We start from the raw sequence: 22526 nt of genomic DNA, 5'->3' as shown, positions 1-22526 counted from the left end.
CCTGCCCACGCGTTTCTTCTGGGACCGTTTCTGATGCTCCTCTACACGTTCTGAGATGTTCTTGGCCGAGTCATGTTGTTTCTCACTATATCCAGTGCCCAGCCTTGTGCCTTTCACATGATGGGCAGACGATGAATTTTAATTTGGATAAGTGCACGAACCAAAAATACACAGCCTTCCATTTTTGTGTTTGTCCCCCTGGGCCAAAATCTTGATGCCGTCCTGGATTTTTCTCTCTTTTCCATATTCTAGATCTGTCAGTTCACTAAGTCCTTCTAAAACATAAGCTCCATGAGGACAAGCATCTTTGTCTGTCTCAGTGACATCTCACAAGTGCCTAGAATGGTACCTGCCGTGTAGTTGAGCATTTATTATGTTGTAGAAATGGTTGTCAGTGTTTTCCATGTGTTTATTTCATCTTCATGACACCCTGGAAGGGTGGGTAGGTTCTAATGAGTATGCCCATTTCACAAGAAACCGAGTCACGTAGGTGCTAAGTTATTGCACGGCTGCTAGATGGCAGTCAGGACTTGAACCCAAGGCTCCTGGGTCCATGCTCTCAACTACTCAGCGCTCTGCTATAATGCCACCAAATGCTTCTGTGTTTCCTTTGTGCTTGACACTGCGCTTAAACATGCTTCCGAGATGGGTAGGTCCTGCTGCAGGCGAAGAAGCAGAGGCTGGCTTGTGAGGTTTTAAAAGAAATGACACCGGGTGGGACGTAGTTCGTGAGTAGTAGGGACAGGATGGGAACTCGGACTTTCAGCCAAGCCTGGCCCTCAGCCTGCGTTCTGCGCTGCCAGCCCCGCCAGTGTCTGCGCGGCCCGTGGTTTTGGGAGCCGACTTGTGTGAACGTTGCCCAGGGTCGTCAGGTTTTTCTTGCCCCCGACAGACGTCTGACGCAACCGCGTGTGTTTCTTTGTGTAGACAACGGTGGCAGCCGCACGCTGCACTCCAGAACAGAGACCACCCCGGCGCCCACCAACAATACTGGGAATGGACACCCAGAGTATATCGCGTATGCGCTGGTCCCTGTGTTCTTCATCATGGGTCTGTTTGGCGTCCTCATCTGCCATCTGCTTAAGAAGAAGGGCTATCGTTGTACAACAGAAGCCGAGCAAGAGGTGGAAGAGGAAAAGGTTGAAAAGATAGGTAAATACCTGCATCCTTTTTATGGAGATGGGGGGGGGGGTGATTTTCGTTTGTTTGTTTTTTTTTTTTTTTTTTTGAAAGATTTTATTTCTAAGTATTTGGAACACCCAACGTGGGGCTCAAACTCACAACCCGGAGATCAGGAGTCACATGCTCTATTGACGGAGCCAACAGGTGCCCCAAATGAGGGCGATTTTTAAATGAGGAATCAGTCATAGATACTTTCATCTCTAGGAAGCAAAATGACCCACCTTTTTTTTTTTTTTTTTTAGAGAGAGAGATAATGGGAGTAAAGGGGCAGAGGGAGAGTGAGAATCTTAAGCAGGCTCCACACTCAGCATGGAGGCTTTCTAGGGCCTCGATCTCACGACCTGTGCCGAAATCAGACACTTAACCAACTGAGCCACCCAGGTGCCCCCAAAATGGTCTATCTTAATAATAGGTGGTATGGTGGCATGTCACTATAGATTTCGTAGTAACCACACCTGGAGCTTGAAACCTGGCTTTCACTTATTAAACACCTACCAGCTCATTCCTTGTGGCTTTGGGCAAGTTACATATGCTCCGAACTTCTGCTATGTGTAGTTTAACTGGAATTTGATCTTAGTTAATTTAATGCCAATTTAATTAAAATTTTAATTTAATTTAAATGAGGGCAGTAATCTCCATCTTGTAGGATTATTGTGGAATTTAGAGAGAAGATACATTTGGTGTTTGGCACATATGGCCACTCAGTAAATATTAATCCTTACTATTATTATTGAGAGAGATTCTAATGAGAATAATGGGGAATTTAAATAGCTCTCACCACTTTTGTGGTATTACTTTTGCTGGGGGAGTTCTATCTTAAATCTCTGGGATTGGAATTTATATTTATTAAGTAAATAGTTGTGTCAACAGTGCTGTAAACGTATGGTAAGAAATGGTGCCTTAGTATTAATTTGAGGGTGTCTTCCCTTTTCCTCTTAACATGGAGTTGTTAGGTAGTGTTTGGGAAAAACCCAAGAAATAAAATCCTGTTTTCTCTATAGATGTTCTTTTCAACCATCCTTTAGGGACGTTTTCTGACTTGGATTTTGGGGAGTAGCTAACCTTCCATATCCTTTCAGCTCCTCAAAAGGCTGTTTTTGCAGAAGGGGGCATTTGGAGTGGGTCCTTTCAAGAGAGCCAACGGGTGGAGTGGGGGGAGATTTTTCCTTCCTTGCCAGCCTGCTGGCCTGTTGGTTTTTCCCACCCCCACTGACCTTTGAGGCAGAGAAAGCACCCAGTTGCAGGATGAGTCATGGGTAGCTTATGAGCAAACCAGAGCTGAGTGTTTGTCAACAGAAAGGGAGCCTCCCCCCGCTTCACAGACGCTCTGTAGGCTGGCTTAGCCGGCAGCATTTGCACTGTCCGACCAAATGTGCATTTTCATGGAGGAGGAAGCCGACTATGAATGGGGAAGACACTTTTCCAGGGACACGAGTAGGACATTGCACACCTTGATTCGTTCTCTGAGAACTAGGATCCCTCCCTTTTCCTTCCTCCCTGAAATTATTTCAGGGTGGAGGTTTGATTTTTCTTCAGAGACTGTCACATATACAGAGTCTCCTACGGTAAACGGAGTTTGTGGGCAAATAACCACAGCCAAAATTTAGGTCATTTGGAAGTGTATGTAAATGAAAGGAGAATCTCCCAAACATGGGTGAATAATGACCGAACTTAAAAAAGAAATTCGTACTCTAAATTTATATAGTATGTCTGCAATTAAAATAAAATCCAAGGAGAATTTCATCTTTTGATTAACAGTTTTCGTCCCGTTTCCTCTCAGGGTTTAAGGAAGTGGTGAGAGAGAACTATAGTAGTAAGGACTGATACACATGCATGAAAGGGAGTGGGTGCTTGGACTTGAGAAGAGGTTGATGGGTAATTCTGGGACTTGTACGCCTGTCATGCCAGGGAAGTCACTCTGGGCTGTGTGTCAGACAGTTTGGGGTTGACGCAAGAAAGCCTCATCCCTTAGCGCCACGGCGGGCCTTTCTGGAGACTGCTGAGCGAGGTCTCAGTGCCTCGACAGAGGGGACCGATTGTAACCCATTCTCCCCTCCCCCTTCTCTTTCAGAGTTGAATGACAGTGTAAATGAAAACAGTGACACCGTTGGGCAGATTGTCCACTACATCATGAAAAACGAAGGTATGGATGTTTTAGTGTTCCAGAACAATTCAGTATTCATGTTTTATTAAAAACCTGCCTCAAAAAGTCAGAATTTGTATGAACTGTCCTGTCGATCTTTCTGGACATTGGCAGCACCTTTTACCTAAGCTCACGAATACGTCAGCTTCCAGATTATCCCACCAAGAGGATTTCACCTAGGTGTGTTTTTGAAGAGTCCGTGCGTGTGAGTGTTTGCAGAAAGCCAGCCCTGGAGGCTCACCTTCAAATCCTGGCCTCACCTTGATTTGGGGAAAGTCACTTTACCTCATGGAGTCTCCATTTCCTCCTCTGTAAAAGGAGGGTAATAAATAATATTTACCTCATTGCAGAGTTGTGACATCCTGCACGTAAGGTGCTTAGGATGGTAGGCGCTCAAATGTTGTGTATTCCTTTTTTTGTACTTTTAAAAAAATTATGATAAAATACACAAAACCTAAAAACGTTCAGCAGCATTAAGTACGTTCGCAATGATGTACAGCTGTCAGCACGGCCCAGCTCCAGAACGTTTTCATCGTGCCAAACTGGAACTCCGTACCCGTGACGCAGTCGCCCGCCCCACCGCCCTCCCCCAGCCGTCGTCTCGCACCCTGCTCTGCTTCTGTCTCTAGGATTTGCCTGTTCTGTCATCTATTCTTAAGTGTTCAAACTTTTAAAAAGTTTAACCTTTGTGGATGGAAGCATTTTTTCCCTCCGAAATGTACTGTAAACTCCTGTCTTGAGAAATGGAGGATGAATTGAATCTTGATTAGATAAATGAGGGTCCTTGTTCTGAACACTGGCTGTTAGCTCTGTAGGATGCCATTGCAGAGTGCCCAGGGTGAGGCCCTCAGGAACTTTTGGAGTGTGCGGAACTCCTTGCCCACATCCCCAGTAGCTGCAGATCGCCATACTTCGAGTTCTCCTGAGAATCGAAAAGAACACATTTTCCTTGGGCTCTGGCTTGGCTCTCGTCAGAGCTGACGGCTGCCGTGTGTGCTGAGGCAGCCACGCCATTTGTCCAAAAGGTAATACACCTCTGTCCTGCTTGGTAAATACCTGTCCTGCCCGCAGCCCTTCCCTGGGGGTCCCCACCCCGATACCCTCACTGTCAGTGAGAGCACCTGCGCGGCCCAGGCTGTGGGTCAGTGTTTTTGATTTAGAGAAACAGCAATTTCAAATGGTTCCGCAGAATTTTCCTTGTTCTTTACAGTGCGCCTTATGGGTGTCATCTCATTTAATCCTCAAAATAGCCCTCTCAGGTTAGTACTGTTACACCCATTTTCCAGGTGCAGAAATGAAGGCTCCAGGTAGTTGAGTTCACATGGTTAGTGAGCAGCCTGGCCCTCGCTGGGTCACTTTCAACTACACAACATGACCTCTCTCTCATAATTGCTGGCTTTCCGTTTCTGCAGGATGTGAAACCAGATCATCAACTTTAATAGAAGGGTGTTTAAAGTAAGAACAAAAATGACCAGAACACCTGGATTTGGATCTCTGTCTTCCGGAGATCTTCCTTCAGGAACAGTATTTGGGGATGCTCTTCTGTACTACTCAATGATGTGCGTTTCTTTTGCATAAAAAATGGTTTTTAATTTGCACAAGCAATACACAAATACATTCTCGGTGTAGAAACGCCAGCCGTTACAGCAGTACACGAGTGAGGCACGGAGTGCCTTGTGCATTGGACATTGACTCACATGGCTTTGGGGATCTTGGGCCTTTGGGACCAGAGCTTCTAAGAGCTGGACCAGCCGCTAAATTAGTGAGTGTGGGGTGAGGTGGGTTATGACTGTTGAATCAGAAATAAGTAAACCGTGAAAACTTTGCAGGGGTTGAAGTTCTTTTTTTTTCTTTTTTTATTCAAGGGTTTTATTTATTTGAGAGGGTGAGAAAGAGAGAGAGAGAGAGCACGAGCAGAGGGAGGGGCAGAGGGAGATGAGCAAGGAGCCTAACAGGAGATTCGATCCCAGGACCCCAGGATCGTGACCTGAGCCGAAGGCAGACGCCCAACTGACCGAGCCACCTGGGCGCCCCAGGGCTGATGTTCTTATGTGTAGCTTCCTACTATGCACTCTCTGCTGTGTGCCAGGCCTGTTCTCAGGGCTTTCTAGGCACTAACAACCTTACGATTCAGATACTTCATTCCCATTTTACAGTTGAGAAGCTGCGAGGCCCACAGTGCAACACTAACTTGCCAATGTCATATGCTGGTAGGTGGCAGAGCTGAGATTTGACTCCAGAGTTTGTACTGAACCACTTGCTGTTACCGTCTCTTTCCTGGTATCAGGAAGGGGGGATGGGCAGCATCTTCCGTTCAAAGAGATAAAGTGTATAGCTGGGATAGTTGATAAAACTCCTTAAGCATTAACTCACTGAATTCTCGGAACTACCTTATGGAGGTAGGTAGGCCCTTTTGCCATCCCATTTTGCAGATAAGGAAACAGGCCCAGAGCTCACACGGCCGGCGTGTGGCAGGGTGGTGCCAACAGTGGGCCCCCTCTCTTCACTGAGCCAGAGGAGAAGCGTTTGACTCTCTGGAACAAGTATGCTGTGTAATTTCCTCACCTCCCACACTCATGGGCAAATAGGTCTGTCCTTTTCTATTTTATTTTATTTTATTTTATTTATTTTATTTTATTTTATTATCTATTATTATTATTTTTAAAAGTAGGCTCCTTGCCCATTGTGGAGCCCCATGTGGGGCTTGAACTCCTGACCCTTGAGATCAAGACCTGAGCTGAGATCAAGTGAGGACGCTTAACCAACGGCACCACCCAAGCACCCCTGTCCTTTTCTATTTTAATACTGTCCTTTTCCTTTTGGGAAATAGCCTCTTTGTTTCCTCTGCGTCGATGACCGGTAGGTCCATTGGATAACACCTAAGGCAATGTTTTCCTTCTCCCTCCTCTGGTCCCCAGTTTTTTCTCCCCTCTTCCCCTGTCCATGCTTTCACTTGTCTACCTGTGATTTGTCCAGTGACCTGTGAAGATGGGGGGCAGCTCTGTCCTTTGTGTGGCCCTTGGTTCTGCTTGGCCTCCAGGAGATATCTGACCTCACCGGAACGCTTTTCCAGACATGGCCACCTCTAGCTTCCATCCGTGCCCAAACCACAGCTGCAGAATTAGATCCATACTTGGGTCTCTTCCCAGTTTATAACCTAGCTTTTTAGTTTGCTTTGAGGCCTGAATCCTCTGTGTAACAAATGCATTTTTAATCTTTTTGTCTTTGTCATTAACAGTCTCTGAACTTAGTATCAATTTAGACTTCCCTGCTGATGTTAATTTAATTTTCCATTTTTTTAATTGTAAGCACACCCTACCATAACTTTTCTTTTAAAATCGAAAAAAAAAAAAAAGGAATAGAATGAAGTACAACCCATCCATTACCATTTGCCATGTTTATTTAGGTTTTCTTTGCCTATATTTTCATATTTAAAAACATTTGCAATCGTGATTTATGAATCGTCTTCTGCTTTGCATTTTTAATTTGGCTAATGGGGTAATAGTTCACCTGTACTCATGGTGACATTGTTTATGACTTAAATATATCATGTCTCAAATGTTGCAAATCAGGTTGGTTTATATAAATCTCTTGAGGGATAAATTTATCAGCTGACCTGCATACTGATTACTTTCTTGCTAATCTCAAGGCTTGGATTAACCACAGTGCTAGCCTTAATTTATCTTTCTAAATAGATTGAATTGAAAAGTGTGTGGGTGGTCATTGGGGTTTTCTTGAGTTCTGTGGGCATTTGGAAAGTACCTACAAGTCCGTAGCTCAGCCTCTCGGCCAGGCCCTTAAACTGTCTCATCTGGTAACAACGAAGAGTACTGTGATTATTCTCCAGGTGCGCCCGGTTATTCACACCAGGCAGAGGGATCCTTTTGTGAAATTCTTACCTTTGGGCTCACTTTATATTATGGCAAGGATTCCGTTACGAATTATCAGTACCGAGTAGGTCTCCGAAACTTGCTATAACGATTATGCAAACGTCCTTGAAGCATTAAACTATTAACCGTTTGGGTAGAGACTTGGACACTGAAGGAGTAAAAAGGAGAACATCAGGGTCAAAAGCATGCACCCTAGAGTCAGATGGACCAGGGTTTGTGTCCAGGTCTCTCACACTGGTATGTGACTCTGGCCAGTCAGTTATGATTTTTAGGGCCTCAGTCTCTGAATCTGTAAAATGGGCATGATGACTCTGTCTTCTCTTGGAGTTGTCAGGAGAGTCAAACACGATAAGGTCTGTAAAGCTTTCGGCAGTAACTGGCACACAGTGGCACTCTAATTTTGGTTGTGGCCATAGTTCTTGCCTGGGAGATTTGGGGCGCTCCATGAGGGAATCTTTGAAGAGAAAAGTGGTAGGAGAGAAAACATGGCATTCTTCTTGCCTGATTTTGACTGCTTTATACCTAGGATGAGGCAGAAATTCAGGACAGAAGAGAGGAAGCATTTTATGAAATTATTACCCTCTAGAAAATTTCTCCTGTTCTTGACAGGTCTGCCCTGTAACTAACTCCTCCCATTCTCTGGAAACCCAGGACGGGAAGTCTAGTTGACAGGATGTTGACAAGTGCAGGGGAACACGATCTTTTATTGCTTATTGTAATAATGAGTAATAAGGAGATACGTATTCAATAGAACTTAATCAGATGACTGCTCTTTCATAGTAATGTTACAGCCAAATTAAAGCATGTGTTTCTGTCCAAATGGTAAGGTTGCTTTAGAAAGTTTTCTCAACCCAGGAAACCTCCTGAGACAGGGAGGGTGTGAATGGTGTTTACACAGAAACTTGAGCCTACTCTTAAAAAGAATTCACTCATCGCAAACAAGGGGCCATTTTGAAATTTTTCTAAGAGATAGGGCGAGGTCCAGGAATACATGAATATAGAAGAAACAACACAAGTCTATTAAAAAACAGTTTTAGGAGTGATTTTAATATATTTTAATAATCTTCCTTGATCATTTTCTGATCCCATGTTTCTAAGGGAGGTCATCATTTTATAGGTGATTAATTTTCTCTGGCAACTATTTAAGCTTTCGTTTTTAAAAAGCTCATTCTGATAAGTGAGTGCTATTGGTTCTATCTTTATTTTCATACCTTTTGTTGTTTTCCCTTTTTAATGTCTTGAAGTTTAGTAAATGATGGCAGAGAATAAGTGTCAACTGGCAAATTATTGTGTGTCTTCCCTAAACCTTTTGTCTAAACAAAAATTAATTTTCTGAATCCTTATTATTAATTAAAAGGGAAAATGATTGACATCACTAGATTATACTTAAGTTTGTCTAATAGAGGGTAGCATGTCTTTGTTGTATGGGAGAAGATACTGCCAATCCATTTCAGTACTTTTTCGGTGATCTAAATAAGACAGGAGTCTTATTTAGGTCAAAACTTATGTTATGGAATGTGTTTGGATATCATCACAGGTAGTCATGAAGGGCAAAGAGTATTTCTTTCAGAAAAGATGGTATGCTATTTCTTTTTAAAGAACCAATGCATTTGCAAGGGTTATGAAGGGGGAAAATGGATCATGGGGGCAAAAACCCTTATTTTGTATATAAAACGCAGATACACGTATAGTACAGAAACAGATATATATCTGCAGTATTATAGTTTTGCAAGAAGGTGATTAGGCAAAAGATGTTGCAAAAGGCTCCTGGGTGGGGCAATAATTATTTAAGTTAAAAAACTTAAATTTTGGGGTGCCTGGGTGGCTCAGTCAGATAAGCGTCTGCCCTCGGCTCAGGTCATGATTCCAGGGTCCTGGGATCGAGTCCCACATCGGGCTCCCTGCTGAGCTGGGAGTCTGCATCTCCCTCTCCCTTTGCCCCTCCCCCTCCCTCTTGTACTCTTTCCCTCTCTCAAATAAATAAATAAATATAATCTTAGGGAAAAAACCCCTTAAATTTAATTTTTAAAAGGTTGAGAAGTGCCATATAAACCTGTAACTGTTAATACCTGAAAGCAGAAGCATTGAAACTGGAGTTAATTTTCTTCCTTCAGGGATGTCATTTGAGCTGTGAAATGTGAAATGTTGCTGTTGGCTCACATGGCAAATAGTGATTTTTTATTCTTCCGTCTCTGGAGAATTTGTGGTTCCTCATGAGAACAGCACTTAAAAAAATCAGTGAAAAGGTTAGGAGTCAGTAATAACATTTGGCCTCGCCAATTAACTATCCAAGAGACACTTGAACACTCACTTAGTCTTTCATCCTTGAGGCTTTGACCAACTGTCTTTCTGTAAGAGGCAGAAGGAACATGTGTGTCTGGGGAGTCGGAGCGTGGAGTGAGGACCCAAGAAGCTTAGATTCAATTTGCTTCGGTGGACAGCCTACCCCCAACCTAAAAATTCAGATTTTTTAAATTAACATTATTAGAAGTCTAATTTAATCCAGTCCATATTAGGTAACCTCTACGTGTGACCAACTCTTGGAAATTTAAGGTAACTGGCCAGAGTTAAGGTCTTGTATGGTCCCGAAGCTGAGCTAAGCCAAATGGCCCACCTGGAAAATTAACCCTCTCTCATCCCTGATTATATGTGGGATAGACTTGACAAATACATGGGTATCCAGAGGTTAAGGCTAATCGTTTGGGCACATGCAAGTTATTAGAACACAGGTCTCTTAAGACATACATCTCCCTATTTATTTAGCCAAGTGAGTTGAATCAGGGGAATAGCAGCGTGTAAATTTCCCTTTTGTTTGGGAGGGGGAAGAAAAGTCGTTTTCTATGTTCTATCGGAATGATGTGTGGGAAGCTCAGCTCAAGGGTAGATCCGTTTTCCTTTGTGTAGATTCTCTGTCACTCATACCGAATGCCTGCGTGGTAAAAGTTATCTGCAGATGGTGCCGTTTTCAGGGGTAACCCTTGAGAAACTCCCCCACCTTCTCTGGGACTCCTGGGCCCTGTGAACTGAAGGAACTCAGATCTTTTCCCAACAGCTTTTCTTCTCTTTATTTTTCTTCCAGCAGCTTTTCTGATGTGATAATTCTGTGATTGCTCATGTGATTCATTCCATTTTAATTCTTCACTTTCTTTTTTTTTTTTTTCCCCTTAGCAAACGTTGATGTTTTAAAGGCAATGGTAGCAGATAACAGCCTGGGTGACCCTGAAAGGTGAGCGCATCTCCCCCAATTTAGTGGCACTTTTTTTTTTTTTTCCCTGCAGTTATCTGCGGGAGCAGGTTTTCCAGCTTTGGCATGGTTGACATTTGGGCCAGATAATTCTTTGCCGTGGGCAACTGTCCTGTACATTGCGGGAGGTTTATCAGCGTACCTGGGCTCTGTTCACTAGATGTTGGTGTCCTCTTCCCTCACTCTGTGTGACAACCCAGAATGTCCCCCCGCATCGTCAGTGTCCCCTGGGGTGAATTCAGCCCTGGCTGAGGATTGCAGTGTTGGAGATATGATAACGAAGTAACAGCTTTGCAGTTGGGCACGTCGGTGGAGTCTCACCTCCACCATGTATTGACCATCTCTTTGTGGGCAACTTAACTCACCACTCTGAGCTCAAGTTCCATCATTTATAAATGGAGATAACCATTGTACCCACTTCCTTGGGTTATTATAAGGAAGACAAGGGGCCTGGGGCATTGAAAGACCTCCATGAATAATGACGATGAAGCGAAAATCAGGCTGGTTGGGTTGATGACATATAGTCCCTCCTAATTAATTACAGAGAACTGTATTTCTATATAGTTTTTTTTATTTCTTCAGCAAGGAGCATTTATTGAATGCCTGCTCCGTGCTGGGCACAGTGCTGGAGGTGGGCTTTCACAGATCCTTGGCCCGGGGGGGGGGGTGGGGGCTCAGGCTAATGGGGAATGGAGCCTTGGGCGTGAGGCCTTACGATGGGGAACACGGCCATGCTGTAGGAGCAGCAAACACTGATGCTCTTGGGGCTCCGTGGGGCCAGAGGGAAGTCAGGGAAGGTTCACAGAAGCGCTGTGTGAGCCGGGCATGTGACAAGCAGAGCCTGCTTGTGGGCGGAGAAAGCCCAGGGCACAAACACTGGAGCGTAAAAGTGTGGGCCACACCCGAGGGAGTTCAGTCTGGGGCAGCCAGAGAATGCTCTGTGGATAGTAGCAAGAAGGGCCAGGAAGGCAAGTTATTCCAAGGGACAGAGCAAGGAGTTTGGACCTTTTCCTGTTTACTCTGCGGTTGCTGCACCCGGCACATCTTAGATAATCTATAGTGTGTTTGTCAAACTAGATTTGCCCTTTGTCAAGGTCACTCAGGGTGCAGGAAGGTCAGTCTAGGAAGCTCTGGCAGTGTAGTTCAGAGAGACACACTAGCTGGGTTCCAGCCCTGACCACAGACACTTCCCTGGTGTTTGGACCATGTTGTCTCCTGGCTTGTAGGCCTCAGTTATTTTGGGGCAATGGATAGTGCCCGTCATTGGGTTTTATGGACTTGAGAAACGTTTGTCGAGTGAATGTTGTTAAACTGGTGAATTCAACTTTCTGCTACGTGGTGTCAATTTCACATATTTTGGTCTCAGAAAGCTGCTGCTGTGTGTTTTTATTTTAGCAATCTAAGGAGCATTCCTAAAGAACACTGGAAAACTTCTGGCTGTCTAGGATGTTTGAGACCGTCTCCTCAACCATGCACACTTCTTTTTAAAAGTGCAAGTGGGTCGGTTTCCGGGAGCAGAAAGGCTGGTTGATGCTGTCATAAGACTTCCATGTGCCTCTGGGGCTGTTGGCTCAGGCTCAGGGCTCAGGCTCCGCAGTGACGTGCCGCCCCACCTCCGCCCACCTGCACCACATCAGAGGGCTGATTCCTGGTCAGGCCGGCCCTGTCCTGTTTTAAGGCCTCCTTTTCTAGTGGACCGGAGTCTTGGTGTGCCTTTTGAAGGTGGCCAACATCTGACCTACATACATCTGCTTTTTATATTTTGGTTGGTCTGGCTGGATTTTTTTCCAGGCTATCAAAGAATGCAGTCTCTCTTGTTTTCTGAGGCACGATAGCATGGTGGTTAAGATCATGGTTTCTAGAATTAGGCTTTCCAGATTTGGATCTCAGATCCATCAATTATTAGCTGTGTGACCTTGGACAAGTTACTTAACTTCTCATTTTTAAAATGAGGAAATTCATAATACCAACCTCGTAGGGTTTTGAAAAGATTAATGGAATTAACATATATCGAATGCTTAGAATACTAAGCGTTAGCTATTTCTGTTAATGTTCTCAACACCATCAGCATCTTCTGAGCTTGGCTTTTGATATCTTGCCCTAAAAGCTTTCTTCCTTTGATGCAATAGTCAGTCTGGATCAAATCTTCTATTTTAAGTCATTTGATCATTTGAGTGGAATTTACGTGTTTCTCTTCTTCGAGGCACATATGTTCAGGGGATCTCTTTGTTTAGAGACCTAGGCAGACACTGGCGAATAACCGCTCCTTGCCTGTAGGGAAGAGAGTGCCTCAGCTGGTACTTTCTTTAAGTCACCAGTTCTACCTTTTCCTTTTTCCCCACCTTAGCCCAGTGACTCCCAGCACTCCCGGGAGCCCGCCTGTGAGCCCTGGGCCCTTGTCTCCAGGAGGCACCCCGGGGAAGCACATCTGCGGCCACCATCTGCACACAGTGGGCGGTGCTGTCGAGAGGGACGTGTGTCATCGGTGTCGGCACAAACGGTGGCACTTCATAAGACCCACCAACAAGTCCAAACAGGGCCATGCAAGGCGTCAGGGAGAGGTCACCGTCCTCTCTGTTGGCAGGTAAGATCCCCGTGGATGCTTTGGGTTTGTGAGACATGCTTGCTGTGGTGTGGATTTGTGCATCCTGTTAAATATAGAGTATGTCCTAAGCCTGGCTCGGGTTCTAGCTCTGGGCTTTTTAGATGTCTTCCGCTCTGAGTCCTACATTTTTCCAGCAGCAGAAGAATCCTGTGAGGTGGCTATGCTAGATCAGATGTCAGGTGGGTTTATTAAGGTAAAAAAATTAATTACTTGCCGTATTAGGGTTCCCCAGAGAAACAGAGCTGATAGGATATGTGTGTGTATATATATATATATATATATATATATATATATACACATATGAGGAGATTTATTATAGGAATTGGCTTACACAATTATGGAGGCCAAGAGGTCCCATAAACTGCCATGTGCAAGCCAGAGAACCCGGAATGCTGATGGTGTGATTCAGCCCCATTCTGAAGGCCCAAGAACCAGGAGGCTGATGTTCGAGAGCAGGTAAAGAAAAAACCAAATTCTTCTGTCCTGGGCTTTGTTGTCTATTCAGTCTCTTAAGGGATTTGAGGACACCCACCCTCCTTGGTGAGGGCCATCTTCTTTACTCAGCCTATGGACTCAAGAGCTCATGAGTCTCTCCTGGAAACACCCTCACAGATGCACCCACAAATAATGTGGTCCCCATTCTCCAGACATCTGTTCGTCAGTCGGGTTGACACGCGACATTCGCCAGCACACTTGTTCTTATAGATGAAGCCCAAATCTCAGCTCTACACAGAACCAAAGTTTGTCTTCCGCTTGTGCGGACCGCAGATCAGTGCGTGGCTCTTCAAGCAGCCATCCAGAGGCCCAGGTGCTCTCCATCTCGTGGCTCCGCCACGTTGGCCGGTAGAGGGAGAAAGGACGAGGAGGACTGTTCATAAGAGGTTTGATGAGGGAGGCCTGGAAGGGGCACATTTCATCTCGGCTCCCAGGCTGCTGTCTAGACTGTCTAGACCTCACTTCCCCGGCCGTCCCTCACTGCCGGCTCGCAGGGAGAAGAGACGAGGTGGAGCTGGTCCACTGCCCAGCAGTGTGTGCCGTGGACTGCCACGTGCATTCCTGCGACTGTGTTCTTTTCGGTCCCCTCCCTGGTGTCCTGGCTTTCCCAGTCCTCCGGTACCGTTTCCTTGGGGCACCTCTGCGATGTGGAGCGCTCCCAGTTCCAGCGATGAATGCGTTTGTGTGGGGAGTATTCGTGCAGGGGATGCTTCTGCGGTGTCCCCTGCATCCCAGGCAGGAACCGCCTGGCGAAGGCTGCGTTGGGAAAGGCAGCAGGAAGTAATGGTGATGAGCGCGTGTGCTGGAGCCGGGCGGGGGGAAGCAGGAGCTGACAGTGCTGCATACGCGGGGAAGCAGGAGCTGACAGTGCTGCATACGCGGTCCTGAGTTCTCTACAGACACCCTCTGGGGAGAGCAGCCTGAACTCACAGCATGTCCTGCGTTCGCGTGCTGGCACGACCGCTTCCAAACACTCATGTCTCTTTCTGCCTTGGTTTCCCCCTCTGTAACACGAGGAGGACTGTAACACTCACCTCCCTGGGTTGCTCAGAAGATAAATCAGTTGACTCACGGAAAGGTCTTAGGCCAGTTTTTGGTACTTACTGTGCACTCAGCTGTTGGCTACTCTCCTTATTGTTATTTTGATTCGGTCGAGTTTTATCCTGTGTTGTACAAGCAACGAGGAGACTGCAGGGCTTTTCCCACTTACAGCAAAAGACTACAACTCATGACCACACTGTTTTATTAAGAAGCAGAGTCATGGGAATTTGTGAATGTGGAATGTAATGAGAACCTGGGGCTTGTTTAGACAAAGCATATTTTGTTTGCTTTAAAAAAAAAATCTGCTGAAATTTTCATCTGAGATTCAGCATGGCTCTTGTAAATGCCCCAAATGCAACTCTGTTTCTTGGACGTAGAACACTGTGAGCGTTTAATTATGACAGGCTTCTGGCGTTGCTTAAAGGGAGACCTCCATTTTGACTGAGTGGATCTGGGGTTACAACTTTTCCCTGATCTTTCTGTTACTTCCTCAGAGGCTCCCTCCTCCTTGTGGTTGGTGAGCTCATTTGGGTGAAGAAGGAGAATGTATTTTCTTTAGATAGTTTTAAGGGACTTTTAGACCAGAACTAGAGAGAAGCTATTATGAAAGACTTTGGTCCAACTGAGTAAATTTCCTTAATTTCTCTTTGAATTCTTAATGGAAATCTCTTCCTTAATCCCTTAACGTTTCCCTTAATCCTTACTGAAAATTAACCCACATTTGCTTAAAAAAATAGTCAAAAACTGAACACACACAGAAAGCCTCCTGCCAACTGATGCTGATAAAAGCCATGGTTGGGGCTGTTCTGGCCGTGTGTGTGCGGAGATAAGACGGTCTGAGGGGTGCACTTGAATAAGGCAGCTCTTGAGTGAACCTTCTGCTTGCATCAGTCTAACTGCAAAGTAGCTGTGCCTTTAGCCCGCCTTCTGTGGTTAAAACAAGCGATTGTCAACCCATGTCCTTGTTGGAAACCACAACCCTGAGGCTGTTTAAAATTTGAGTCCCCAGGCTTTCTAATGCATTTTTCATGCTCTATAAAGTATCCAGCATAGTGTGTGATGTGTGGAGGGAAAGTCAGCTGGAAAGTTTGGTAGAGGACAGGGGCATTTGCTGGGTAGGAATGCCCCCTCCCTTATTGAATAGGGCATTTTTCATTGGTGTCCCAACATTTGGCCGAGTTCATTTGGAATCCTCTAGACTTTTAACTCACTCTTGATTCTTGTTTCCTGGAAAAGCAAAACCTGTCACATCTGCTCTTTACCCCCTCAGGTTCAGAGTGACAAAAGTGGAACCCAAGTCAAATCAGAAGGAGCGGAGAAGTTTGATGTCAGTCAGTGGGACTGAGAGCGTCAATGGAGAGGTGCCTGTGACACCTGTGAAGAGAAACCAAAGTGACACAGAGTAGCAGGTGAGTCGTAGTTTGGGTGACATGGGGGGGGCACGGTGGGGAGAAGGTGCTGAGAACCTCCTTGGGTGGGCGGGCAGGTAGGAATGACTGGGCAGGGAGTGAGAACTGGTAGGGCCATAGGGGACTGAATGTGATCACTCGTCTGTCTAGAGCTTCTGGTAAAGAGGCCACAAACTTGGGTGCCTCCAGGGGCCTGGCCTGCGTGAAGATGAGAGAGGGTTTCTTACGACCAATGTGGAACGGTGGGGATTGTGGCAAACTAGAAATCCCCCAGCCCATCCATCGGGCTTACGTTACCACAAGGCAGAAGGCTCTTAAGCGTTGCTAGATCTTACGCAAAAAAAAGATGGAAATCTAGACTTTTGAAATGTGAAATCACCACCAGTTTTTTAAATGTTGGCAGCTTAATGAAATGTGCTTTACAAAACCCTGCAGGCCAAATGAAATATAATCTTGTCGTCATTTCTAGGAAAACTGTGATTCGAAAAAGGCTGGAGCATGCAATCTAATGCTATTTCCTTTAATTGAGTTGGAAACCAGTTTTCTTTGATGTGCCACAGTTCTAAAATAGCCCCACTAGGAATATTACTCTTCCAACCAAATATTTTGAAGTGATCTAAAAAGCAAAAGCGAATGCTTCTTGGTTGGGCAGTTTTCATTTCGGAAGATGGTGCTTGCAAAAGAAAAAAGGCTTGATAATTGGATATTGGCTTCGCTTTCATTTTACTCTTTTCTTTCTGTTCTGGCTTGAGGAGTGTTCACCCTTTTCGTGTTTCTTATTACGTATAAGAGGGCGAGGGTGAGGACTCCGGAGTGATTATGCTCTGAAAACGCCACTGGAACTATCAGAGCCTGAACAGGAAGGCAGAGGAGGTGACATTTGAGGAAGGGGAGGGGGGCTGGGAAGGTGGACTGGCTGGGTCCTCGAAGGTACGGGAAAGAGGCAAGGTTGAAGCTGAGCCCGGGAGTCAAGTGCGGTGTGGCTGGTGTGGCGGAGTCTGAGAGGAATGGCTTTCAAAGCAGCGTCTCTGATGATCTGCCCAGGCCCAGAGGGGTTGAGGATGATCTGGAAGAGTTGCGCCCCTGAATTCTGTAGGACAAAGGGGTTCTGAGAGCTCTCAGTGTTTGTTCTTGCAGTCTTGCGTCTGGGAAGATCTGGCTCCCCTGAGTTGAGGAGCCAACTAGGGGCTTTCTTTGAGGAAACAGAGCAGAAAAGTCTATCTTCGACTTCTTAGCCAGTTACTGGTGCCCAGGGAAGGGGACCAAGAGAGATTTAGGAGAAGGAAGAGGAGGGTGAAGGTAATAATAAAAGCAACTGATGTCAATTCAGTCTTCTGGTCTTCTGGGCATTGCACTGATACAAATCTCGCATGTTGCCGTTATCAACATCTCTTAATGGGGTGGATACTATAATCCCGGTTTTACAGATGAGAGAACTAATGAACAGAAAGGGTAAGTTACATGTTTAGGGTCACTGAGCTAGAAAGAGGAGTGGATTTGAACCTAGGTCTCTGACTTCAAGGCCAGCTGTACTCTTCTACCATCCTAGGTTGCTCGTGACAAGGCAGCCCTAGACCCACGAATGGAGGGCATTTCCACCAAGTGATCTGGAACCTTGTGGTCTGATATGGTAACCACTAGTCACCTGTGGCTCCTTAAATCTGAATTAATTAACATTAAAAGTTTAGTTCTGCAGTTGCACTGGTCCCATTTCATGTGTTCAGTAGCCGGAGTTGGCTAGGGTCTGCCTTATGAGACAGCACAGATCCAGAACATTTCCTTCATCTCAGAAAGCTTTATTGAACAGAGTAGATGTTACGTTAGGGATTCCAATTCAAATCCTGAGTGACTGTGGTAAGTAAGAGGAGCAACCTGATTAAAGTCATGAGGCCTTTAATCCTGAGAAGAGAAGCATCTGGCTGCCCAAGTGTGAGGTGAAGGAGGCCCAGCCCTCTGAGCTGCAGGGGACAGTCTGCCTCTGAGTCATCGGCCCGGCCATGTGTCAGAGTTGGAGCAGACCACGTGTAAGAAGACACTGCCCTGCCTCCGGCCTGCCAGGTTCTGGCCTCCACTGCCCAGAGAGAGAAGCACTTGAGCTCTGAGAAGGTTAAAAGAAGTAGGATTGCTCAGCTGGTTTTCTCGGTCCAAGTTCTTCTGTATCTGACTCTAAGAATTTGATTCGATCATCTGAAGTCCTGACCACGTCTGATTTACAATTTGATATTCTCTGGATTTTGCATTGCATTTGATCAGAAGATGTGGTCTCACATGCTAGCTTTACCACTTGGAAATTGTACTTTACTCAGTTAAGCCCACTTCCACCCGGTTTCCTTGAATATGACATAAGGATATTAAATTCACTGATTTAAGGCAAGTGCCAACAGAATGTGTGGCATGTAGTTGGCTCTTGGTCGAGGATAACTGTATTGTGTTAGCTCCTGAATGACCTTAGAAAGGGGGGGTGGATATTCTGAGCCTTCGATTATAATTAATTTTGAATTAAAAATAAAAATTTTTTAATGGAAATTTTCCAACAAACTCAAAGGTGGAGAGAATTATATCGTGGATGCTCATAGGCCATAGAATAATTTCATTATAATACCTGCTGTGTATTGAGTGTTTCCTATGTACTCAGCAGTCTTTGAAAGGCACTTTCCATGTATTGATTTAATCCTCACAACAGCAATGGGAAGGGACTAGTTAGTACCCTGTTTTGCAAATGGAGGTGTTAAGCACAGAGAGTTGAAGCAACGTGGGTGTTCAGAGTGGCAAGAGGCAACAGGAAGGATAGAGTTGAGAGCCCACCCTGGGCAGCTTGGCTTTGGGAGTCACAGGCTTGACCCCTCATCTGGGTCTGGGCAAAGCAGATCCCGAGGTCAGAGCCTGCTGGGGTTGAGATCTGCTGAGTGGCCAAGTCAGATGACCGCAATAGAGAATAGACTCTGAAAAAGAAAGGGAAGGAATATTCATGGGCATTTAAAAAACTTACTCATTAAAATTTTTCTTGCTAGGTGTCTTTACATTTCTCATCCCCCCCAAAAGAGTATGTTTTGGGTATTTAACATGACTTGATTTTCCAGGAAGACAAATCCTGACATTTTTCTCTCTGGGCCCCAAATCTCTGGTTCTGGGCTGAATCGGAAGATTAACCCTAGAATATAGCTAATAAAGTAAGACAGGACTGTTATGCATCTTTCATACAGTCTTAAGATAGTTCTTAGAGTTATATTTTTTCCTGAAAAATGCTTTTAAATTTGGATTTTTTAGTGTAGAATTGATTTAAATAGTCACATGCAAAATCATATCTACTCATTGGCTTGGCCTCTTTCTTTTTTTTAAATTAGAGATCGATACTGGAAACTAGTCTTAGGATTTCTCTTTCTCTCTCTTTCCTTCTCTTTTTTAAAAAACAAAATCTGTTGTTTGGCATCTCTTCTTTCCCTTATTCTTTTCCCCCTGTTTCGTTGGCCTGTGTTTTTTTGTAGTTAGATCTCACTTGCTCTCTGCCTGATTTATTTTGGCAATGCAGTTAAAATGGTCTCTTTTTTTTTTCACAGAAAATGTGTTTTGATTTCTTCTCAGAAGAATAAGCTTTTGTTCTTTGAAGTTAAATAAATCAAATTGCTTTCAGCCTCCAAATGCCACTGCCTTGTCTTCATGATCACTGGTCTTTCACTTTTTAAAAATGAAGCTGTGGTAAGCATTTGGTATCACACGCTTCTGCAGTATGCGCTTCTTTTTGCATCTTCTGGTAGGATCTCATTGAGGCATTGATTTGGGAAGTGTATGTTAACAATATTTTTTACATCAAAATAAAAATGTATAATATTAGACATGGCTTTTTATTTTATACTGTTTTATTACTGAAGTGATACTGTTCATTCTTATCTTAGTAATTTATTATAAGGATTAAAAGCTGGGTTTTAAACTGTTTAGGTTTCATTATGACTGTGTCACTTACGTCCAGGGGTTTTAGGCAAATCGCCTCGCCCCTCCACGCCTGAGGGTCTTCATCTTTACAAGGGGGTTGTTGGATTTCAGGGATGTAACATAGACATGTTGTTTTTAACTCTGTCCTTGGTACAGTTAGTATGTACTAAATAGGCACTATTAGCAATAATTTTCATCCCATTCTTGGTGGTCTTAGTTATGCACTAGCCCATTCCTCAGACGTCGACTTGAGGTTCTGTGAGTCCCTTTTTATTTCTTAAGACTATTAGAGCTTTGGATTCTCATGACATTTTGACAGTTGACATTGGGCAGGTCCCCTAGGAGTTTGGACCATTCTCTTGCCTGTGCCAAGAGGCCTTCGCCATCCATACCCACTCCCCTCCTAACGGAGGTGGAATCCGAATTAGTAACAAGGCCTTTGGAAAGTTTGCCGGCTCAAGTTCTTTGTGCTGTACAGATCAGAGGGCTGGTTAAATTAAGAGATAGTGTGGACTGAGTTTTCTGAGCGAAACTGCTATGCTGGACCTCTGTCCTGGGATCAGAATCTTCTTTTTGCCAAGACTCGTTCATGGATCATGCTCCCTCCCTCCCAAGTGTCATGGCCGGTCACAAGGTCCGCTTCCCTGACCTTTGGTGCCTTCCTTTTGAACTCCATGATGGGGGTGTAGTGGAGGGTCCCTGTGGGGGCTCCCCTGAGGTTGGGCTGTATTATTTGCATGACTTTGCATCACGGTTCTTTTGTTAACTCTCCAAGAAAGGAGAGGATGGTGAGAAGCTTACGGCACTGCCCACTAGCTAATATTTTTCTCCATAGCGTGTATTTTTTTCGGGGCAAAATGTACATTTTTTAAAAAGCAAGTTATCTCAGGTTGATGGAAGCCCCTTAATTTGATTCACTGGTCTTCAAGAGCAATGGCAGAGAAATTGATAAGAAGAAAGTGTGCTTTGAATAGGCAAGAGGTAGGAACACCTGCCTTAATTTGCAGTTGCTGAGCACATTTCTATAGGGGAAAAGCAGTACGTGGGTTGATGCCTGTGTTCTTATGTGGGAGATCACTCCCGCTGAGCCCACCTTCAGTGTGGAAGTGGAGGGGAGCCGACACCCGCCCAGGACCTGAGTGAGGGGCCGACATGTCAGTGCAACCTTATGGGTAACAATCTCTCCACTCTCCCCGTGACAAATGAAGGGCGAGGCTCAGAGGGATGACTTTTTCCCAGCTCTGGGGGCCAGGCAGTGACAGGGCTTAGATGGATAGAAATCCACATTGGGAGCTAACATGCTCAGTGGCTTTGGAGTTTGAGGGAGCTTTGCTTTCTCTGAGTGAAAAAAGTCCTCATTCAGTTTCTTAGCCCAGGGGCTCAAAGTAGCTATCATGACAGTGTGATCGGCCTTCACCAGGTGTGGCCTCCTTTGGTCTCCTATGGGGACCGTCTGATGTCATTGGGCTATTAGTGCTGTGCCTGCGTCAGTTCAGTTCTGTGAGCAATTCTGTTTTCTTACAGGTAGATTAAGATCGTAGACTTTGAGTTCTCAGAGGAGCTGCGATTGCTAATTCAGATCAATTCAGATACAGTTACAGCTTCTAAAAGTATTTATGGAACCCCTACGATGTGCCAGGCGCAGTGCCAGGCCTGAAGGACGCGGAAGTAGACGTACAGGGCCGTGCTTTCTCGGAGCTTCGGTTGTAGTTTTTACGTAGACTTTGCTCGCTGTGCCTCCTCACCCCTCTGAGGCATCCCCTCCTTTCGGAGTAAGGAGGCCCTTGGAGGTTATGTACGTTGTTCAAGGTCATGCTGCTGGTGGACTCCAGAACTTGGACTTCCTGACGGTTCATTCCCCTCACTGTCTGTGGTGAATTGGTTATTACAAGTGTTTGAACTTGAATTACTTTTTTTTTAAGATTTGAAAAATAAGACATGCACACACTAAAATACTCAAGTAGCATAAAAGCCCTGCAGGGTGAAAACTAAGCCTTAAGAAAAAAGCAAGTCCTCACCCTATCTACAGCCCTTCTCCCTCACCGCAATCTCGAAATCTCCTTCCCAGGAGGGAGCCATGGTTACTGGCGTCCTCTGTATCCTTTCCGGATTATTCTATGTGTATACATAATTACGCAACACACGTATGTACGTCCAGCTCCCTCGTGTGCCCTTCCTCCAACGAGAACATGGATGCTTTTGTTGAAGTTGATGACTAAAAGCTTCCGTGGGCTCTCGAGTTTTTACCACCCCCCGCCGATTGAGCCGTGAGGGGTGAAAATGCTGGACATGTTTTTAAAAAGCTGTGTGCCCTGTTTGTCATCGGGACTAGCTCCCAAACATGGAAGGAGATCATCTGAGCGGTTTCGGTAGGCCCAAGAACCTACTTCACTGTCAGCAGCTGTGCTGTTCTCTCAGCGTTCTTCGTCCACAGCCCTGCTGTGACACACATACTTGTCAGTCCTCTCAGGATTCGGACAGCGGGGGGTCCGGGGCATTCGCGTTGGTTTGGCTTTGGTTGCCCCCCGAAGCCAGCCATCTTTCCCCCGCACGCATCTCCCTGGGCAGCACCTGTTCCAGGGCCCTT

The 22526-nt window shown here is 45.3% G+C and overlaps 1 protein-coding gene across 1 annotated transcript in view; it reads left to right on the top strand.

Annotated features, from left to right (window-relative positions):
* The window catches only part of RELL1 (RELT like 1), a 60544-nt gene that overhangs the window by 28644 nt on the left and 9374 nt on the right, over positions 1 to 22526 (top strand). Inside the window, exons 2-6 of the mRNA XM_026508715.4 lie at positions 928 to 1152; positions 3254 to 3325; positions 10384 to 10441; positions 12807 to 13043; positions 15871 to 16009. Coding sequence (XP_026364500.1) covers positions 928 to 1152; positions 3254 to 3325; positions 10384 to 10441; positions 12807 to 13043; positions 15871 to 16006 — 728 coding nt within the window. The 3' untranslated portion in view covers positions 16007 to 16009. The remainder of the gene's footprint in view (positions 1 to 927; positions 1153 to 3253; positions 3326 to 10383; positions 10442 to 12806; positions 13044 to 15870; positions 16010 to 22526) is intronic.

This window comes from Ursus arctos, unplaced genomic scaffold, assembly GCF_023065955.2.
Source record: "Ursus arctos isolate Adak ecotype North America unplaced genomic scaffold, UrsArc2.0 scaffold_9, whole genome shotgun sequence".
NCBI lineage: Eukaryota > Metazoa > Chordata > Mammalia > Carnivora > Ursidae > Ursus > Ursus arctos.
This window is presented reverse-complemented; position numbering and strand designations above follow the sequence as displayed.